Genomic DNA, 23,003 nt, shown 5'->3' on the forward strand with positions numbered 1-23,003 from the left:
TCATACCCTGTTAGCTGAGTAGAAAATTCCGCTTCTTAAATGCAAATAATCTTTTTATCTTTATACAACGAAATAATCGGTTTAAAAGGTGGTTTATGAAAAATGATTAACAGCTGTCAAATTGAAAAGAACAGGGAAATCGATAATGTAGCCAGAGACTAAGTACCACAATATTCAAACAATGTACGGGGTATCTGCTCATGGAGTGACCAGATTAATATATTCTCTCATTGATTCTAATACTATTACGTCACATACTAGAATAATTTTCAAACGATTTGTATAACGCATTATATACAAATTACATATATAAATATATATTTCTTATCAGGTAATCAAGTTTAGTCGATTTACTACGAAAATTAGTTTGTCATCTTTATTTTATAATAATAATAATACATATTGTACTAACATTAATATATATCCGACAACTGCTAAGAGAATTTAAAACTTCGACATTGGAGTTCGTGTTTTGAACTATTTGATAGGGAAGTTGAAATTCCTATTGCTTTGCCAACCAATATATTTTATTTCATTTATATACCCAGTTAACAAAGCCAAAGTCCTTCAGATGGTGTGTTTATGTCGCTATCATAGAAGCGTTATAAGTGTGCGCTGAAGATGCTATTTCTGTTCGTGATGGTTGGAAGTTTGTTTATTGGCTTTATCAGATGCAGCAAAACTATTTGAATAATGGATATTAATCGTATAGGAGAGCTGTCAAAATTAATTTGCAATGCATTCGCAGAACAAGCACAAGAATATTGATGATGATTATGCGAACTAATGAATGTATCTGCCAGACGAAATGCGAGCAGATGAAAACAAAGGCGTCGAACTTGGCATTAATTCCACTCTGAGCAGACGAGTAATTGATGACAAGAGCGCTCATGCTGATGTTGATTCTGATGTTGATTTTGATGTTGTTGTTCTTATTATTATTGTTTTCAATGTGGTGCTCGGCAATAACTTACCGAGCGGTATTCCCCGAAGGCATCTGTCTAATATGTATTAACATTTATTGCTTTGCTTTGCAGATGCTGTGCGTTGAAAAACCAATGTGAAAGCACTAGCAGACCGGAAATTGCCAAACACTGATACTTCCGCCGGAAATAAGCTCAATTGTTGTTCCTCTTTATGGTGTGAGTCTAGGTAAACAACATTTTGTATATTCTGTATATCACGGTTCAAGTGTTTTACAAATATTTAAGAATAGTTCGGTGAAAATTCCATTAAAGAGTGTTATTTATTGCTTTGATCTCACATCATCTTTTATAACAATTTAAGAATAGTTAGTTAATAGGCCAAAAGGACTCTAGTCTAAATGCCATTAAAGAGTGTTATTTATTTACTTTGATCTCACATCGTGTTATCAGCAACGACACAATTCACATTCATATATTTGTACATGTGATAATAAATTATTTTCAATATACAATATACAGATCAGAATCTAAGTTAAAACTAGCTAACTTCGCAGCTAATAAAAGCGAATACAAAAAACTATAAAAATAATAAAAATAATTTAGTGACAAAACTATTCTTCTTTACAGATAAATACATTACAAAAGCGCTCTCCAATTATAGTGTAAACAAACAAGAAACCAACACCAGAAGATAATCAAATAAAAAATACAAATATAGAGAAATAAAATATTTTTGTTTTCGTAAATCGAAGTACGATTTTGCATATCTTGATGGAAAGGGGACTTCTACGCTCATCTATATTAGTAGAAATAAACTGATAAAGGGTATTTTCTAGTCGGGCACGCTCCACTCGCACGTTCCTCCTTGTTCAGTTTGTGACAAAGGATGTGTTAGAGTGCGAATAAGGATATGAATGAAGTGCCACATTTTCACGAGTTTGCTAACCCACAGTTTGATGCCGTTTTTTTTGTTGTTGAAGTCGTATTAGTTTTCTCTTTTCTCTTTTTCTCTATGTATCTCCTCCCTCCTGGCTGTGTCTGTAGTCTGTAGTTTCTCTAGACGTTTATCGTCTTTGCTTTTGTTGCGGCCTGGTTTGTTCTTGACGCTGTAAGTTCAATAAATAAAATTAGTGCTATAAACATTCGTTTGCCAATGGCTGTCGCGACGATGTGTGTTTCTTCTTTTATTTCTTGGCAGCTGCGAGAGCTTGTCCTTGAGTACACCGAAAAGAAACAATAAAAAATAAGTAAAAGCGGACCAAAGAAGAAGTGTTAGTTGAGAGCACGAGAGCGCTTATCTTTTATTTTACTCGTAAATCCGAATATATCGAATGCTTTGCAGTTGGTTTAAAAATCAGATAATAATTCGATTCGTAGTTGAAGAGTTATCTTTCTATCGTACTTGAAGTTAAGAAAAAACCCAACCCTTCAGTGCATAAAAGCGTAATATTCCATTCAATTTTTTTTTCGGTGTAAATACTATTTGCAAATCTTTGGCAATTGACAACTTTTTACAAGATTCTTATAGAATTTATTTTCATTGCCAACACAGAATTCTTATTCGAATTGCGTCGAATACTTTCTAAACCTGTTGGCAGGTGACTCGAGTTGGTTTGTGCATTCGCTCTATTTCACCGGATTTTCAGTTGCGATTATCTGAAAATGTTTTCAAATAAAATGCAGCTCTCAATTTTGGTTTTTATTATGGTACGTAATATGCAAAATTTATTTATAATTTCTCCATTAGAATTTAATACGCAATGTGTATCATGCAGAAACATGATTATAATTTGCAGTTCAGTGGCCACTAAATTGCAAAGCTAATTGCCAAAATAAATTACATAAAAATATCGATATACAAGTGTATTGGCGATAAACACATTAATAATTCGCATGCCATGCTTGAACACAAATGCAGCACGCCAGCATTTAAATCCATATTCGATTGTGGCCATATCCTTAAGTGGGTGGTCAGCTCTGTGTGTGGGCCCAAAACGTGTTCAACAGATTAGACCAGGAGAGAGTATCTGGTACCTGCAGTACACACTGCGTGTTGTATCTTGATTCACGTTTGCCACCAATTTAATTGCTGGCAAACACAGTCGCCCAAAACAATTTCGACGATTAGCGTCCGGAGTTGTTTCACATTGAATTCAAATGGAAAATGTTCATGTTCAGGCCGGGACGATAACAGCAATTATAAACTAGTAAACTATGACAGCTTAAATGGGCAATTATATTGCTATTTTTTTGTTGCTTGTGGTCCACAATACTGATTTGTTTACTGCATTTGCTATTTGCTGTATTTTATCAGCATCAGCATCAATTTTAATTTGAAATTTGTCACAAATGCACCGGCAATAAAATAATTTACTAAACAACTCTCAGGTTTGCAATTTTCAACGATAGTTTATTTAGTTTGTGCTTAAGCTAATTGCTAATTAATTTTCGTTTATCGAACGTAAGTTATTTGTTTAATTATTTGGCTAGTCATTAGGCTAAAAGGGGGGGTTGGTGTTTTGAGTGCCTCAGTTTCCGGATTCAGTGTGTGTAAAAATCAAAAGGAACTCGACTGCAAGCCACTCTGTAGTGGCGGGGAACGCCACTTGAGCTCAATTAAAACCGCACTTGTATTTGTATATGTATTTGTTTGTACAACAAACACACACACACACACTTGACCAGCCGAGCGAAAGGACGACCGCAGGATATCAACTCTTTCCTAGTCCTTTGGCTGCCTTTCATCAGCACCGCAATTGCCAGTGAAAAGGAAGTGGGTGTGCAGAGCTTTCAGTGCTGGTCATTGTTTAACAATTAACCGCAAATTGAATGCAATTAAATAAATAACGGTATTGAACCTTTATGTAAACGCTTGTAGGCGTCTCGTTGTAACTTTACCTTTGTTATGCCAATACCAATCGTAAAGTAAACATACGCACTCCTCCCATTCGCACCCAACTGTGTTGTACAAATGAAATGAAATATTACGTATACGTCACATTGGTCCATTTGCCAGCTCTCTCACACACACACACACACACACACTCACACACATACATGATCAACAATGGCTCCTCGGCACAGTTGAGCCGACTACCGACTGCCAACTGCTGTTGGTTGAGTATTTGTTTAAGGTATTGTTGTTATTGTCGCTCAACTAAAGGCAACTGGAAACTGGCAACCGGCAGTCGGCAACTGGCCACTGGCAGCTGCAGTAGAGAAACGCAATTTATTTAACTTTTTGGTACCAACAACTCAACTAGCAGTCGCACAACAATGGGGCCACGTGCCAATTATTAACAGCTCCAAATGGCTATAAAGTCCTTATCCCATTGTAATTGCTAAGCGTTTTATTGCGTTCTAAAGGATTGTGAAAATACTGCCACACTCTCCATTTGGATTGCATTATGCAACTAAAAAATAAATCTGGAAGACCATGTAATATATATATATAAATATATAAAATTCCTTTTTTTAGTTGACCGAAAATATGTTCTTACTTCTGAAATACATATATATAAAATATGGCTTTGTTTAACTTTTCAGTGAAACTTTAAGCTTTTAACTTGAAGCATTAAATATACAAAAATAAACAAAGATATTTTTAAATTATAAATGAGGTCATCAAACAATATACAGTATTTATTTAAGTTTTGGAAAGCTTACATTTAAAAACTGTTTGATTTATACTAAAAGGCACTCCATGTTGTTGTTGCATTGTTGGGACAAAGTCGCAACAATTACACTTACCCATTGTAATTTTTAAGTGTTTTCCATAATGAGAGATGGTTGGATTGCCACCCACTCCATTTCGATGAATAGCAAACTTTATTTGTTTGTCAACTGACGAGCTACTTGGATTTCTTTCTTCAATTAAAGTGTTTTTGTTTTTGTTTTGGCCAAATAATATCAAACATATATATAACAGAGTTGTAGTCTATACTTCTCACATGCAATGCAAAACTTATTTGACAAAGGCAATGCAGCTTATTGCTTGCATTTCAATTTCGCTGTTGTTATCCTAATATATACACACACATTCAGTGAGACCAGGTGGACAAGGATGCGCCCATGTATTCCAAGGAAAATAAAATATTTGACAAAAATGAATGAAAAGAGCCAACTAGCTGACACGAAACACGAAGCGAAAAAGTCAAATGTCAGTATGACATGCAAAATTGTTGTCGCACATTGAGGTTTGTTTGATGTTGCGACACACAGTCGTGACTATGTTGCTTGTTCTTCAATTATAGTACATCAGATACAGCTGTAAACATATAAGAGAAGGACATCGCTCGGTTTTGTTGTCAATTTATTGGCTGGTGTTTGCTGAAATTGAATAGAATCGTTGCTGGAAAAGTGATTTAAAACGGAATTGGAAATTTTTTGCACCCAAATGAGTTGCAAATTACTCATGAGAGTGCAACAAAAAAATAATAAAGGATAATAAGCACTCTTGTAGATATGACAGTTGTACTCAATATTTCTTTTGGCTAGCTATACTAAATAAGATTTTATTTCTATTTTCTGAATGGCAAAAAGAATTTTTTTTTCAATAGTGGTTTGCATTTCGGTTTTTTCGAAATATTTTCTATTATGGAGAATATTTAAGTATATTTCATAAAAATTGGAAAATCGCTTTTTTAATCTTGAGACAAATATTGCTAAAAACCAGATATTGTTTTCGAGTGTAGAAGTATGTTAAAAGAGCCACTCAGAAGAAATGGTTAACCGGTTCGTTTATTCCCGGAGTGTGATTTGCGTAGTCCTTATTTCTTTATTTGTTGTGTGTCTTATGTCTCTCCGTTGCTGGACCACTTGATGTTGGACTTTTGGTTCTGGCTCGTCTCTTGCTCATTAATTGTAATTGAAGTTTGTAATTAAAAAGTTTGTCTGAAGCGTGGAGTCAGTCATTAAAACGAAACGATTCCAACTTGGCAAACAGGGCAATACAAGCAAGCTGCCAAGAGCAGCAGCCTAAAGATGGTAAACAGAGGGTTTGAAAGGAGGGCTGGAGGGTTGGAGGGTTGGGCGGTGGTCGCAGGTGTCCTGATAAGCTTGGTCTGGGTATTAGATTTGATTTAAATGGTGTGTAAACGTTCAAGGACTTTTCGTCTATCCCTAAGCTTTATGTGACCACAATTGAGTTATTGGTCTTATTAGCATTTGGCTTCATTGCTCCGGCATTGAGATATTGTATAAGATAATTGGAGCTTGGCTAATAATGCCTTAAATTTATTTCATTCTGTTTGCAAGCTGCACGTGCACATACACTGCAGTACACTTGAAAAAATTCAAAGAAAGGTTTACTGAAATCTAAGTTAAGCTCCGTAGAACAGCGAGCGAGATTCTGACTTTGAGAATATTTCCTCGTGGTATATTAATTAATGCTTTAATACAGACATTTATTAAATCTATAAAATGTAAAAGCTAATTAAAGAACAATGTATTTTAAATACAAAAAGAATTCTAATGGTAAAAATAATCTAAACTTGTTTAAAAAAATCATGACAGAATTGTACTGAATAGTTTTTGCTTACTAAATATTTGTTGTTCACATTTTAGAATAAAAATGAATGTCAGACTTATTTTCTCAGAGTGTGTCTCTAGTTTCTCCCTAAAAGGAAAAACAATGGATTCACCGAAATCAGGGCATGGTTAAATGACCTCACACACATTTTTCAGCGTTGAGCAAGAAGACAGCAATCTAATCATGAATAATGTGTCACATATTCACACATCACGTCATCTCATATCGAGAATATCCTGACAATAAAATCACAAAAAAGGACAACACAAAATCATAACAAGCTTTCAGACGTGACCCCGTCCAAAGGCTAAAACCAAAAATGTAAAGACCCATGTGTTTGGGCCATATAAGTTGTCGGCATATTAAATATGCGTGTCATGTCCATTTGTTAGCCCCTGTTGTCACCTTCAGCGTTGGCGTTGGCATCGGTGTCGGCGACGTTTGCTTCAGTGCACCGCGTTTTATGTTTGATTTTGCCAACAAATATAGCAGGCTAAGTAAGAGGGTCAAATTCACATTGAACCCTTGCGACGAGACTAGGCTTCTGAGGGAGCACACTCCCATAAATATGTCAAGCCGTTGGCAGCTTTATCAGCATTTTGAAAAAAAGAAGAAAAATCAGAAAATAGAATGTTCAAGCACATTTTGACACTGACTTTGGTATTGACTTTCCCTGGCCAAAAGGCGTCGACTACGTTTGCATTGTTAACAACTGCAGCTGTCTGATCCTTGTATGCGGGCTGCTCTGACTCAAAACTTGGAGCAAACTTGAACTTAAAAAGAAAATTCGTATACCTATCCTTATCACACGCAAGAAATGCTGGAAATGTTGGAAATGTTGGAAATGTTGTTGTGTATGTGTTGTACTTATATGATTGATGAGAGTCTCTTAGCATTTAATTTTGGCACAAATATGAAATTACTTTCTCTCTAAGCAGCAATTTAATGCTTAGCTTTTATTATAGCGTCTAATTTATATCCTACTTAATTGTTTATGGCGAGTGATTCATTGGTGACCTCAAAATTATTTTTATTATTTTCAGCATAATATATGTTTGTTTAACTAGCTTTCTTTTCTTTCAGTATCACTTATTAAGTAGAATGTCCCATTCCTGTAAAGGAATATAAATACTTTATGCTCCGCATTTGTTGCACAATTAAATGCTATGTATAAAAATGATTTTTATTGCTCGTACCTTGTACCAGTCACATTCAAATGACAGGCAAACAGCTAAAAAAAAAAGCTAAAGTCTAACATTATAAATTATAGTCAGTCAGAAGCAGGAAGACGCTGTTGAACAGAAAATAAACTACTCTCTGGGAGCCACTTTTGACTTTCTGTTTGGGTGGCTAATTTTGTGCTTGTGCTGTTTTGAGATATTTCTTTGTTGCTCAGGCGGTGAACAGATATTGCGTATACGTTTTCTTTTATTAGGTAACTACTATTATGACATTGGGGAAGTTGTGGCACGCCTCATCGCAGTACTTGGAAAGCAGCTAACAAATTGAGGCTATAACCTTGGTAATAGCTTGCTGGGTTTTTTTTGCTGCATGAAATGCTAATTTGATTAATCTCCATTGCATTGGTATGTCTGCTTTTTTATTTATTTATTTTCAGCTGGGAAGCAAATTAATTTTCCAAATATTTGCGTGTGGCCTGAAAAATGCTAATTTTACGAGTATACAAAAAACACAAATGTATTTTAGCAAATGTGAACTAACTATTGCACATTTCCTAGCATTTTTCGGTAACCACTAGGTATGTGTATAAGTCAGGTGGTTATGCTTAGCTTGGCTAGTGCCCAATTAGGATAATCGTCGTCGGGAAATGTTAATTTAAATGTGAATGATGGTTTCCACAGCCTTGTAAGGGGGCGGTGGGGTCTGAGCCGCAGTTCGTGACGTGACAGTTGCGTGCGGTTCTGACTCGCGACAGACGTTCAAAGACTGTAATGCGATTGGTTTGTAGTCGTATTTAGATGGGATAAGCGCTTGGCTGAACTCAAACTGGAATTAGATTCTCTCGTGACAAGCGGCCATGATTGCGGCATTGATTGAGTAACAGTTCTTACAGCATACGGAACAATTACAAGACACTCGAGCGACTTCAACACACGTGGAATTTAACGCCCAACGCCCACTCCTCGGGCAGCATCTGTGGCAAAGGACCAGCTAAATCTCTTTTGCATGCATCAACGCGGCTGTCAACTTGATGTACGTGAGACTATCTATTTATTTGTATTTATATACTTATCTGGCAAGCACATTGATTGTTCTCTTTTGCTTAAACCGATTCTAGTCAAAGCCTAAGCAGCTTACGAAAATATTGAGAAATTGCCGCAACATGTAAAGATATGTGTGTTGTTCAAGCCACTCCACTACTAACATTCGAGAGTTTTACTTAAGCTTTTATTTATGTCTAGCGAATGATTACGTCTATACATTTTTGAGAGATTTTACAAATAAAATGATTTGAATACTGTCGGAAAAATGCTCGATGAACGAATGAATTTTGGTTTGGGTTGTATGTACTCTATTTGGTAATTTGATGGTATAATACTTTACCTATGTATCCTTCAAAGTATGTCTAGTTTTCATACATATCCGGAAAAGGTTTGGTGTCGGTGATTGATTAATAATTTCGTAAAGCAAAAACTAATGTCCTTCAAAATTTGTCTGCTTTTCAGGAATACCCTGAATTAGTACAGTATTTATTTGGTAATTGACTTCTCTCAAGGGAAAAAAAATCGCCAGTGACTCGTAAAGAATTAACTTTATTTCCGATTTCAGTTTTCGGAAATTTCTTACAAATATACAAAATGACTCAGCAATGCCTTGACAAGGCCACATTTACAAATGTTTATTGTGATTTTCATTTAAATTCTATCATGACAATCTTAAACTTACTTGTATATAAGAATCGATTCTGAGAACTAACAGGTAATTATAAATTATGTGAATAATCAGGCCAATATCCCTTATGGCAAGTTGGAAAAATCTTATCGCAACGACTAATGAACTAACGCCATTAGCTGCCGTTGCGGCAACGACAAATAACGGCACACTAAAAAATACAAAAAAAAAGGGCCAACAACCCGACATTAAGCAATAACAGTGGTGACATGGGTAATGGGGGGGCAGGGCGGAGTTAAAGCTTAATGAAATTCCGTAGAAACATGTTCTCGCCTGATAAGCTGCCATTGGTCAACTGGTCGCTGCAAGGTGAAGCCGACGGCATGCAATGTGGTGCCAAATGTGCACCACACAGGCGAAGTCGCGGAAGCGAGCGTGACGTCGCTAGACTTGGGGTGAGCGCGGTCTCAGAAGGGGTGGCGAGGTGTTGGTTTGGTTCTAGCGCCAACATAAAATATGAGAAACCACAAAGGCACACGGTTCAAGTCATTTTAGTGTTGTAAATAATTTTACATGGCAGTCCCGGGGAGGGAGGCAAACAGGAAAAATATTAAATAAAGGTTGTGGGGGAGGGGGTGGAACAAAAACCAACTGTGAGATAAATTTTAAACCTAAAGGATTAGCCGCTTACTCTGTGAGCAGCAAACTTGGACAAGAATTTAAGGATGTCGTCTTTGTTCTCAGCTATAGCCAGAGCCACAGTCCTCCAACCCAGCCTTAACCCGCCACAAGTTTAAGGCATTTATGTTAATGAAAAGAAAACGCTTAACGCGCAACATTCAACGCAACGCAACACTCACCACCTGGCATTGGTTTCAACAACAATACAAGCGTCATTGTTTTATACTGAGGCAAGCAGCAGGCAGCACGAGGCAAGCAGCAGGCAGCACGAGGCAAGCAGCAGGCAGCAGGCAGCAAGCTGGCAACAAGCAGGCACCGCAACGTTTCCGTCGCATCATCCTGCGCTGAATTTTATGCAACGATTGCCAGAGAAGGGGTAAGGGGTAGGTGAAGAGCAGGGGGGGAAGGGAGGGGGAGACACCCATTCCTTTACTGGCCTTTGTATACGTAAACAAAGTACGAGATAAACTTTTGTTCTGCCTGAACTTTGCCGTCGGCGACGAGAATTGGTGTCGCCGCTTTTTCCCCATTTTCGTGCTTTTCTTTCGCTTTTCCTTTTTATTTTTGATCCTTTTCTTTCTTTTTTTTTCGCTGCTGCTGTTGCTCTGGTATTATATATGTATTCTTTTTTCCTGTTTTTGTCCACGTTTTAACAAAATGAGTTAAGCATAATTCAAATTTGACTGGCACAGTCCGACTGCGGCCAACTTCGGGAAATTGTTTTCAAGTTTTTCCATTCTTTCCTACTTGAAAAAAAATGTGCGCGGGTCAAAAATAATGAAGACATCAACAATGGCGGAGCACAATACATATGCCATTACACAATATGGATGGATATTAAAATTGGCATCTTTGAAATGCATCGTCTCTCAGTTGTCTTGCCTTAATTAATTAGTGATATCTTCCGGCTAAGAGCTGGAATCGAGAAATCACTTATAATAAATGGAAATAGTTTATCCTGACTGACTTTCTATTATTAGTAACATAATTATTATTAGTAACATAACAGATGGAATTTTGCGAATTAGTAGGTTGGCTTATACAATACTTATAGACACTCCTCGCCACTTATGATTATTTGCTCTTAATGTTTGAGTTCCTTGAAACCCATATTTTTGCACCACTTAAATAAAACATGGATCTTTTCTGCTTTTTGTTAACTTCCATTATTTATTAGAAAAATACTTCAAAGTGATTGAGAAAAGTTTTAATCTTGAATGAAATAGGCCAGATCAAAACTTATACTCAACTTTGGCAAATTATTGCCCAAAAATGTAAACAATTAATTAAACTCTAATTAAATTACAATTTCTGACTTGGTTTGGGAACAGTGGACGATATAAACAGATTAGGGGGTGTTCTACTCAATTGACAAGGGGTGTGTATGTGGGAGGCATCCGCAGGCATAACATCGTGTAAGTATATAAAATAATAAGATTGAATAAAAAAATTTAATGAAATAAATTAGAGAAATTTGTAACATCAAAATATAGATTTACGCAATGCTCAACTGCACAATTTTGCCAAACTTTTATGAAAAAAAATCCACATAGCAAATAAGTTTCGTTGGCCATATTATTATTATTTATTATTATTGCTGTAGAGACTGTGCACTGTAAACTTATATGTTATATGCCCAATGCTGTATCTTAGAGTCCTTATTTCACTGTTATATGTTATATATGTTATATGCCCAATGCTGTATCTTAGAGTCGTTATTTCACTAGTATTTAGGGTGCAAGCCCTTGGCCTTGCACAGTCTACACATATACCATCTTTATACCATCTTTGAGACAACCTTGTAGCTGCAAAACAATGCCAAAATACTCCTATTTTAAGTTACTCACATATCAAGATAGGTTCTTTTGATACTAACAAAGCCTTGAGAGAGAGGGAAAGAGATTCATACGAGTATATTTATTCAATTTACCCGCATTTGCTGCAACGTCTGTGGAAAATGTGTTACTGTGTGCAATCAGGCAAAAAGCAAGAAAAATAAAAAAAAGCCCACCATCACTTTGCCAGACCAAACCAGCCCAGCCCAGCCCAGTTCAGCCCAACCACTTAGTCTGAGCCACTGTGTAGCCACAACCACAGCCAATGCCTATGAATTATGTAAACCTCAAGCGGCTAACGTCATGGACACGGTCCCGAATCTGCCTGTCTGGAAAAAATCAAACAAAATCGATTGATGTACAAATTTTTCTTAACATCCGCAAACAATTTGATGCTGCTCGCAGGAGGCTGCCGCCTTTTGATTTGTGCGCCCCCCAAATGAGTGGGGCACACGAGGCCGTTAAGAATGCTGCTTTTGGTTTTTGCTTCATTGGCAGCCTGCTTCTAAATTATGTAGATTTGATTTAGCATAACGCTTGCGGGAGTCTGTTTGGTGTGTGTCTGTGTATGTTGGCTGTTCTTCTTTTTGTTTTTGTTTTTGGTTTTCTTTTTTTTTTTTGTGTTTTTGTTAGCATAGAGAGGATCTTTGGCCGTCTAACGTACAACATTTTAAACCGTCATTAAGCTGGGCCCATAAATATCAGGGCGCCTCCTCTTCTTCAACGGCTTTTGCTTTTGACTGTAAAATTATGTAAATTTATTTGGCCATAGCATTGCCCTTTTGCTGTTCCTTTAGTTTCGACTTGTTGTTGGCCACTGACTAACTGGGTCGATGCTTGTAAATTGTACTGAATTACAGCCCTGGCTAACACACTGGGTTGCACTAGCTAGTTAAATTTGTTGCTGCTGTGTATTCCTGCTTCGATTTTAGTCCAATTCCCCGCCCATTTGCTTTCTCTCACACACTTTTTCCTTCTCACCCAAACCAAAACCAAGTTTTCTCGCGCTACATTTGAGAGAGAAACATTTTCTGCAGTTGGGAAAAATCAAATCAGTTGAAAATTAATTTAATTCGCACTTGGCTTGTAAAGTTTTTCTTTCATGTAGCTTTATGATTTGCTTGCATTTACTTTTTCTTCAGTTGGACGACAAAAAAAAATAAGGAAAAAAACGAAACAAGCAAGATGCAAATTTTTAATTATAAAAGTTTGAATCGCAGTCGCCTTGTCGCCCCTCTAGCCGTCAGTCAGTCCGTCAGTCAGTCAGTCCGTCAGTCCGTCAGTCGGTGAAAGAGCAGAAAACAATGCGTTCCATTTGAAATTGTTGCTAGCGAGTGCAAAAGCAGACATTGGTTGCCCTTGCCAATTGCGCGATTTTACCAATATTAATTATGATTTCGTTTCCACAATTTCATTTTGCAAATTTTGCAATCCAAGTGTAAATGTGAAAATGTGAATGTGTCCTGAGAGTTGGCTTGAGGAGCGCAACTTAATTAATTTTACATTGTTTTGAGTTGCGAGTCGCGAGTTGGCTGTCAGAAAAGTGTTCAAATGATAAACGAGCTAATTAATATGCGCCAAAAGTTTGCCCGAAAATGTCTGAAACTATAGCTTGTGGCTCTATAGTTCTGCATTATGCGCTTCGCAAAAGGACAAAAAAAAAATTCCAATTTGCGGCAATTGCAGCACAGTTCTATCAGAAATTTACCAGTTACTAAGTTCGGTCAACGACTTGCCAGCAAGTAAGGGGAAAGAATGTTGGAAAAAAAGAACTGCACCAGCTGCATACGCAAATTTCATTAAAATTCATGTGAAATATATTGAGACTTGCATGCATAATGGTCACTAAGTTTGAACTGTTCACAAACTTGTGTCAAGTGTGCTGCGCCCATTTTCTACTTCCTGCCCCACAAACATACACAGACACACACCCACACACACTTTGACACCCACAATCCTTGCCCTCAAATATGCAAATACCGGCATGAAAAGCGAACACTACGCCATGTTGCAACTTCAAATAACAGAAAATTTCCGAGAGCGGAAAAACACAGAAAGAAAAAAAAAAAGACCTCATCGGTCTCACTATAGCCTTTTAATGCATTTCTCTAAAAATGGAGCTCAAGTAGTTGTGCGCTCTATAAAATTTCATGCATAAACTTTGCGCCAAATGTAAAAGTTTTTATAATTTAAGCCAGGCACGTATACGGTGTCCAGTGTACCCGCACAATATCAGCTTAGAACTGTTCCTACTAATGTCCCCAGTTTGCTGCCACTTATATGCCATGCTTACGAATGCTAATCAGTCGCTGGCTGGTTCCGATTTAAGCACTATTGATGATGTTAAAAAAAAAATAATTTAGATTTTAAGCATGTTCTACACAGCTGGCACACAGATGCTGCTTCAAAATATATCTATAGGTAAAAATTTAATAATTTTAATATAGTCTACGAATTGAAATAAATAAATACAAAATAAATTATGGAATTTGGCACTCAAATCAAGCTTAAACTTTGTTAAGCGCGAAATAAATTTGCGCCTTCAAAAGGCAGTCTTAGGCACTACAATGTTAAGATTTAAAGTGGAGCCCGGGTAAACCATAAATAAAAACCAATTTGGATTTTTGTTTTTTATTTTACATCTAATGCTTTATTTTGTATTTGAATAATTTGGAGATGTTTGTTATCATTAATGTTTCTTATGCGCAATAATCATACAATGACCACCATCATATCATAGAGCTAGTTAGTAATTAGTGGATTTTGTAAATACTTTTTTTTTTTTGGTTGCTTCTGAGAGCTACCTAGCAATGTGATCTTAGATTGAGACAACTCGGTTTGATGAAGTTTTTGCATTTGCATTCGCTATATTATGTTTAATATGTATGCCGTTATTACAGTCTAATGTAAATATTATTAAGTGTCTGGGTAACTCGATGCAGGCTGCAAAATGTCCATTTGTTAATGCTTCAATTACAGCAATTTTATTCATACACATTTAATTTCCATCTATTTTTTGTCTATGTGTTTTTCGAAGTACAAGTACAACTACAGAAAAGTCATACTATATGTACTAACAAATATATATGTTCAAAATAAGGGCCGATTTCAGATAGAGCTTGCTTTCGTTTAGCTTGGCCTTTTGTTTGTCTTCAATTTCATTTTTTTTCTTTTTTTTTTTGTTTTTTTGTGGCTTTATGAATATTCAAAATATACAAATTCACAATACATACGATCGTAGTACAACTGTTTAGGTGCAAAAGCTGATCAAATGTCAATGTTCTTGTATTTACAAGTACAACTCAACTAGCTGACCAATTAAGGGTTTTTGTTTTGTTTTTATGTTTTTCGTTTTTTTTTTCGTTTATGTTTATATTCTGGTATTGAATTACGTACTCTGCAAAAATGCACATTTAATTTATGTATTTATTTGTATTTGATATTATGGTTTAGTTTAGTTTCCTTTGCTATTGGTGGTACAACATGTTTGCTTAAATGCTAATTTACATTGAAAACGTTATTCTCTAAATTGATGTTCTTGGTGCGCTTAGAACTATGTTGAGCGAAATAAAGAATACAAATAAAAACCAAACAAAACACACATATATAAAATAAACCGAAATAAATTTGTAAATATTTATATATTTTTATGTGTATATATATTAAAAATACCTTATGGCTAAACAAATTTTACAGTGGTGTTCCGCTTTAGCTATTCATTGGTATATATGAATTGTTGGTTTCATTTTCGTTTTGGGTTTTTAACTAAATAATATCACTATATATAATATTTGCTTAATTTACATACACATATATTATTTATGCTTTGTAGTTTTTATGAAGTACGTAAAATGTAATTCACATTCAAATATCTAATGCATATTTACATGACCTAGTTCGACTGGATTATCCTAGTACTATGGATTTACTGTGTGTATATGTATGTGTGTTCATTTATTTCATTGCGCATTTTGCATTTCATATTTTTCTCGCTTTGTTTATAATCGCATTTAATTTTTCCACTCTGCTTTCAAACGCTAATTAAATCGCTGACAAAATGCTTGGAAAATTATTTACATTGTAGATTTTGAAGTGTTTTTGCATAATTTTTACATAAAATTGCACAAAAATCATTTGGTATCCTCTCTTTGGTTTCAGTTTTCTGTAGTTAACGTGTGATAAACAATGTATGGTATCTAAATTGAAGTGTCGAAAGTGTCAAATTGAAAGGTATACAAAATATAACCAGTGAAAATATAGACGGAAATGTGAAATGGATTTTGGGCTTAATCAAATAATATCATATCATAGTTTACATATCGCATTCATACTATTTGCTGGCATATTATGTAGCTTTAAATATACATATAACTAATCTCAGAATGCAAGTTGCAATGCCACATTCGATGGATACATTGCGTCATTTTGGGGCACATTGGTCGCTTACCCCAAGCCCAAACGGAGACTGTCAAATTGAGTGTTGCGCAAACCAAAGACAATCAATAATGCACCACATAGAAGCAAACAGTGGGTTAAAGCATTCTGCAGGCTGCTCAGAGCACCACTGTTGCTGCGAGACTTGGAGCTGGCAACCACCTCGGCATCCTCGGGCGCAATGTCCATGCTGTTGCTGGCGACAATAAATTGGAATATATCGCTGACCTGCAGGATGCAGAGTGAGTGCAAAAAAGAGAAGTAGAAAAAGGATGACATATTTTATTTAATAAAGATTATGATGCCCATGGCCCCGTCCAAATGTATGCAATGTGAACATATTTGTAACACAATTTACCTCGTTCCAACCGTAGCGATTCTTGGCCTGCACAATCGCCTCGTAGTAGGCACCTGGATGCAGATGCTTAATGGTGTAGGACATGATATGTGTTAGAGGTTCCGAGGCGGGACGATGTTCGGGGGTGAGTATAAAATCATGCCATCTGCCTGGCTGTTGGAATGTGTCGTTCATCTGAAAACAGCGTGAAATTATATTTATGCTGGCAATGATTTCTTCTGATTCTTGACAGCTGGTCCTTAATCAAGCTTAAGACTGTCATCGCTGAACGTAATCAGCCAGATTTCAAGCTGCAAACTACTTAGCCGTTTATTGGATGAAGTTGGAGGAGTAATTAAGTCAATGATAACTCATAAAGCTAATTAGATTTCTAATATGACTTGGCTTGGCATTCGCGATTCGCAATCTTTGCTTTAATTAACTGAAAGTGGTATAGGAGATTGGCAAGTTTCTAGCTAATGCATTTTTATTTGGCTACTCGATTTGTTGGTTTGGCTTCACGTTTTCGAATTGAATGCTTGAAATTAAATGTATGTTGTTACTTTGATCCAATGAAAGAGGAATAGAAAATTGATATGCTTCTAACAAATCTATTCTGATTAAGCTATTCGATTTGCTGACCATGTTTTCCTGCTTTCAACCTGTAGCAATATGGCTAATAAAAACTTACAAAACTTTTCTTTTATTTTGTTTCTCGCTTATTCGCTTAAAAATTCCCGTTTTGTGTGTTTTTAGTATTAACTGACTTGCGAACCTCAATGCATGCTGATGAGTAGATTAGCTCTCACATTCTTGTAAAGTTGACAATTGGTGAAATTCGCCAATAACAAAATTCCATTTCAAAAGTTGCAAATTTAAAAGTAATAAAAAAAATTATATAAAAATTGCTAGCAGCAAGTTAAAAAATAGCTCCTAGTTTATTTAAGAGATTTCATATTTGTCCATAATCACAACTAATTCTTTCAAAAGTTACTTATTAACAACTTTATTTCATATATGTGAAAACTTAATCCGTCGAGTTCTTAGTTGTGAGGATGTTACTTACCAGTACTCGTCGGTAGAGGAGACGCACTTCTTCCAGTGGTGGATAACTGTCGATTTTCCATGTCAAATTGTAGCTATCCGAGGAGCGACCCCATTTCGGTGAGTAAAACTCAGCCGGACCTGGCCGACCAGATAGTTCCATGTACTTGCGGGAGCGTCCCAGAGAATTATCTGCTACGCAGCTATAAATGGAATGGAAAATATAATACAATTAAATCAGGCTAAAGTCATCAATTTAATGCTGGATTCAAGGACAATTTTCGGCAATGCCTGGTCGAATTTCCCGCCCCCCTCAAACATTACGACATTAAATTGCGCACATAACCCGCTAATCAGAAGTTTTGGCATTGGATAGAGAGAACAACTCTCGTGGGATTTGTGGCAGTAAGTCATGCTGCGTGTCTCCTTGTGTCTGGCAGGAGGCATTGTCAACTCAAATAACCCAAAACACGTCTATGCCAGAAGCCACTCGTTGTCAGAGACAGGTGGCAATGGATGGATGGGTATCGAGTTTGTTCAACATTGGAGTTATTCTTGCCAGAAAACCTTTCTTCATGAAATGTTGTGTCAATGTGGCGAAACTTCCGTTTCTTTAATATGTTTCAGACATATTGACATTGATGTAGAAAACTTGTTTGCCCATTTATTTTGGCCAAGACACAAATAAGCATTAAAGTATATACATCTAACAAATAACACCAATACACTCAGAGAGAGAGAGAGAGAGGGTGCATAATATAAGCCCAGGTAGGATCTGGTCGTCTGTCGCCTTTTTATGTTCTTTTGTTGAAATAAAATTGTTGCAAAAGTTGCCAAATTGACTAAATCGATGTTGTGCAGCAAAGTTCTTGTATTTTTTTTGTTTTTTTTTTTGTTTTTGTTTTGTGTGTCGTACAAGTTGTCTGTTTCTGGTGCTCTCACTTACCTGTAGTTGCCAAAGTCTTCCTGCTGAATGTGACGTATGGTAAGTGTGTGTCGATTGGCTCTCGTGTTCATAATTCGCCTGTCTGTGGTTTGTATCGGAAAGGAGTTTTGATACCAGGAGACCTGCATGATGGCAACGAAATATAAGTTAGTGAAGCTGAGAGAGACTAATCAAATCAACACAATAAAAGTTAATAAACTACCAACCTAAAAAAAGAAGTGGAATAAATAAAGTATAAACCGAAAACACATTAACAAACGTCTAAAAATAATTACAACAAAGAGTGACCTAAAAACAAGCTCGTTGCTTAAAGTACAACAGAGCAAAGCAAAACAGATGGTTATTGTAATCTTAAAAGTCGCAACAAGAACAAAAAAAAAATATATATATATATAAGCTGACTATACTATACTGTAGCACAACAATGAAACGATAACGAAACATTAAAAAACCCAACAAACCGTTGCGACTGGATCAGCGTAAACAATGCAAACGAGTTTCGCCTCAAATCCCTCACCAGAGTGTATCCACGATTTCTCCACTTGAATATCCGGTGGATCTGTGTACGTAAACACACACACATATATATAAAACACGCAAAGAGAAAATCAATAAGTTAAAAATGGTGGCACTGTCAGACTTGAGACATCCTTTGTATATCAGAAATAATACAAATATGTTTGGCTTAACTTTTTACAAATTTAACCGAGGTATTTGAATTGTTGCCGCCTTGCAAACAATATTTCAAAATTCACGAATTCAATTTGTTCAATAAATAGTCGTTTGTATTTAATCCACAATATGAGCATTTGTTTCTTAAAACTACTTTAATTTATGAGAAAAGTAATTCTTGTTATAGAAACGATAAGAGCGCAGATTATATTTATTGAGTCTGCTTTATCTTTTCAAAAGTTTGACTTACTTAACTTGCAAGATCTCATATCTAATTTTCTCTAATATATACCTTTGTCTCACACTTACCTAAGTTGGCAGATTCCATATAATTTTTTCTTATATACTTGTTAGATCTCATATCTAATTTAATAATTCACACTTGCTTAACTTGGTATATCGCACACCTAATTTTCTTCTAGTCTTTAGTTTGACTAGTAATGCCTCTCACTAAATTGAATAATTTAATGGTAAACTTGCTGGTAGATTGCTACATTCTGACGTTTCTTAAATTTTATATATATTTCGTTCTACTCACAGAGCACATCCAGACGCATATCAACTGTAACTGGGTCGCCGACTCCATTGTCGGCGGTGCATTGGTAGACTCCTGCTTGCTGGCGCTCCAACTTGTCCAGAGTCAGGATGGGTCCATCGCCAATTCTTGCCGGTGATTTTCCAGTGCCGCTCTGTTGGTAAATCATGTAAAAAGTTGTAAAATTGATTCGCCTTGCAGGTTATAAAAGTGAAGTCATCGAGGTGGATTAAAAAATGTCAAAAGTCAAATGCACTTGGCAACCAAAAGCTAAAAAGGTTGGGTGAAAAAAAGGATATATTTTGACTCTTGAATATGCGGTGCAAAAGTCAACCTGCAGTTGTCCTCACGACAAAACTGGATGTAAATACAAATATCGAGAACACGACGATATTGGAGAGGAAGCAAAAGATTCTCGTACTTAAGTCACAAAGGGCCAAGTGGGAGTCATTTCTCGTCGTTTTCCTCATATGTAGCCAGTCACTCAGTCAGTCAGCTTTCGCTTGAAGAGCGTCTTGTCTTTGACAGACCGACAGACAGACAGACGGACAGACAGGCAGACAGGTTGGGCCATGTCAACGCCAGCGGGGAACACGTGTTGATTTCTGCTTCTACAAAAACAAATTCGTGGCAAGGATTCTGTTGGGGTGGGTGGAAATGAGTGTAAATTGAAGCGAAATCGAATGACATACAACTGTTTGGGAGCGTTTGAAAGTCAACAGTCAACATACCGGGCCAGAGCTGAGCTGTGGCCCATGTCGAGAGCAAAGCATGCAAGCACACAAATCGAACGGAAATGTCAAATGCGCCAAAGTGCAGCAAGGCACAACGAAGAATGTTTGAATAGCAAAAAGGGTCGGCGAGTTGGCAACTTCCCAGACACAGATATGTATATTTCCAGCACTTGTCTCATGGAAATATTGCCAACACTCTGCTGAAGTCGAATTCATAGTAGTAGGTCGTTTCTGTTTGACATTTGACCAGCTAGCTCAGTTTTCTCGCATACTTTTTGGATTTATGCAAACAACGAATTCATTACTATTTGGCCACAACTACTGTCTTTGATACACTAGATGAATATACATGCATACACTCAAACAAAAACTCCTTGAATTTTAGAAAATCTCTCTGAATACTAAATCACTTTTCTTGTATCTAGAAATAGTTTTTAAATATTTTAAATAGTTTTTCAATAATATTTTTCTTAATATTATAGAATATTTGTAAAAAGTAGATATGCAAATTGTTATTATTAGCAAAAATCCTTGTTGATATTCACAAAATATTAATGAAATTAAGAAAACAAAAATTTGGGAATATACTTTTTGAATAACAAAGTCAGTTGCCTTGGACGATTTTCTTAAATTGGTAACGATTCTCTTTCTGTGTGTATATACAACATATGCACAGGAGAAACGATGTTCGAGTAACTAGATAATCTCTATTTCAGTGGCCAACAGAGATATATGCAATTTCTGCTCGTTATTGTCTCTATGGCAATGCTACTTCAAAGGTAAATTTGCTCTATCTCACACCTGTTATTGCAATCTTTGGTTTATTAGGTGTTTTTTTTTTTTTGGGTTGCTTTGCGTACACACCTTTTTGGTCCAGTAAATCGATGGCACCGGGTTACCAGAACCCTTACACTCCAATGTAATTGGTCCACCTTTACGAGCCTGCAACTGGCCGGATGTGGGAATAGCACGAACGCTGGGAGGCACTGTATGTGGCGGTAAACAATGTTTTAGTTTGGATATATAAAACAATAAATAATAAAGAATTTGTTATATTTTAAAATCGAAATAAGACTTAAGATATGGTATAATTGTTTAACATCTATCAGAGGACTCACCCAATATTTCGACAGTGTGGACTTGATCACGATTTATTTTGTCACTGATTTGGCAAACATAATCCCCAGCATCTTGTGGCTCCAAATCGGATATCTCTAAATTATAACCATCTATCAGACTTACGCGGTCATCCCTTGTTACCATAATGTGGAGGCGGTAAGAACATTTGAGCCACGACGCCACAACAGGATGAAATTGCCTGCAAAAAACAAATGAAACACAAATAAAAACCGAAAAAAGCTGTGAACTGTGTTTCAAAAACAGACTTAATATTTGAGGCGGATACGAGATACGGCTGCATATGTTGTTCTCGCTGTTAGCTGGGAAAATTTATTGTAAAACGCCACAATACAAATATAAAGCCACTAACATATATACACTCATACAATACATGCACACTTTGAAGAAGCTAAATAAATGGCATTGAGGCAGTCAGAAGGCTCAAATTGTAGTTGCAGACAAACACTCACAAACACACACAAACACACACACACATATTATACACACTCATACACATACTATACACCCACATAAGGCTATCTATCTAAAATGCTATCCCGCCTGGAATGGCCCCATGTCACTTTGTTTGTCTGCTGAGCTGTGAACATTCTACAGATTCCCTCTTGTTTGGCTATCCAATTGCCGGCAAGCTTCATTCCACTCGTATGTGTGTGCATGTGTGTGTGTGCGTGTGAGTGTGTGTATGGGTGTGGGTGTTTTCATCTATTTTTTAGTGTGTTTACTCATATAAATGACATAATTTCGCAGATGTTGCTAGCAGATTCTTTTCTTGTTTTTATTTATATTTTTTTTGCTTATCTTTTTCTTTTCTTTTTGCATATTTTATACAACTTACGGTTTTTATTGCCATTACCACAAGAGGCAAACGTAAATTTGTTAAACGGGATTACATGCCGCATAATACATATATTTATTAATTTTATGTGCTCAAGACTGAGAGTGTGTATTAAAGATATATTGCCAAGGACAGACATTGTGACGCATACAACACACAGTTTTGAGTTTTGTATTTTCATTGAAAATAAATATTTATTGTGATAGTAAAATAACCAATAGAAAATCTAAGTTTAAGCCAATAAGCCAAGTTAGGGGGGTTCAGCCAGAAGGGGGTTCTGTCAGATGAATTAACAAATTTCGGTCCTACATTTTCTAGGCTGCTTCATCTCTTACTGCTGGTCAGGACGAAAATAAGTGCTCGGTAGATTATTCATCTTCCTTCTATGTGCAGCTACTGCAGTATCCCTTAAAATACTTTATACAAGAATCTAGAATCGCAGACATATAAAGTGGCGAGAAAAAATACCACCACTATGACATATTTTCTCTCCTCTTAGAA

General features: G+C 36.3%; 1 protein-coding gene across 1 annotated transcript in view; it reads right to left on the reverse strand.

The window, feature by feature from the left end:
• Positions 1-15,607: 15,607 nt before the first annotated feature.
• LOC6567916 (neurotrimin) overlaps positions 15,608-23,003 on the reverse strand; it is a 65,120-nt gene continuing 57,724 nt past the window's right edge. Inside the window, 9 exon segments of the mRNA XM_032740098.1 lie at positions 15,608-16,487; positions 16,618-16,791; positions 17,663-17,843; positions 18,587-18,708; positions 19,048-19,145; positions 19,797-19,947; positions 21,392-21,513; positions 21,646-21,795; positions 21,798-21,845. Coding sequence (XP_032595989.1) covers positions 16,269-16,487; positions 16,618-16,791; positions 17,663-17,843; positions 18,587-18,708; positions 19,048-19,145; positions 19,797-19,947; positions 21,392-21,513; positions 21,646-21,795; positions 21,798-21,845 — 1,265 coding nt within the window. The 3' untranslated portion in view covers positions 15,608-16,268.

This window comes from Drosophila grimshawi, unplaced genomic scaffold (assembly GCF_018153295.1).
Source record: "Drosophila grimshawi isolate 15287-2541.00 unplaced genomic scaffold, ASM1815329v1 contig_311, whole genome shotgun sequence".
NCBI classification, from domain to species: domain Eukaryota; kingdom Metazoa; phylum Arthropoda; class Insecta; order Diptera; family Drosophilidae; genus Drosophila; species Drosophila grimshawi.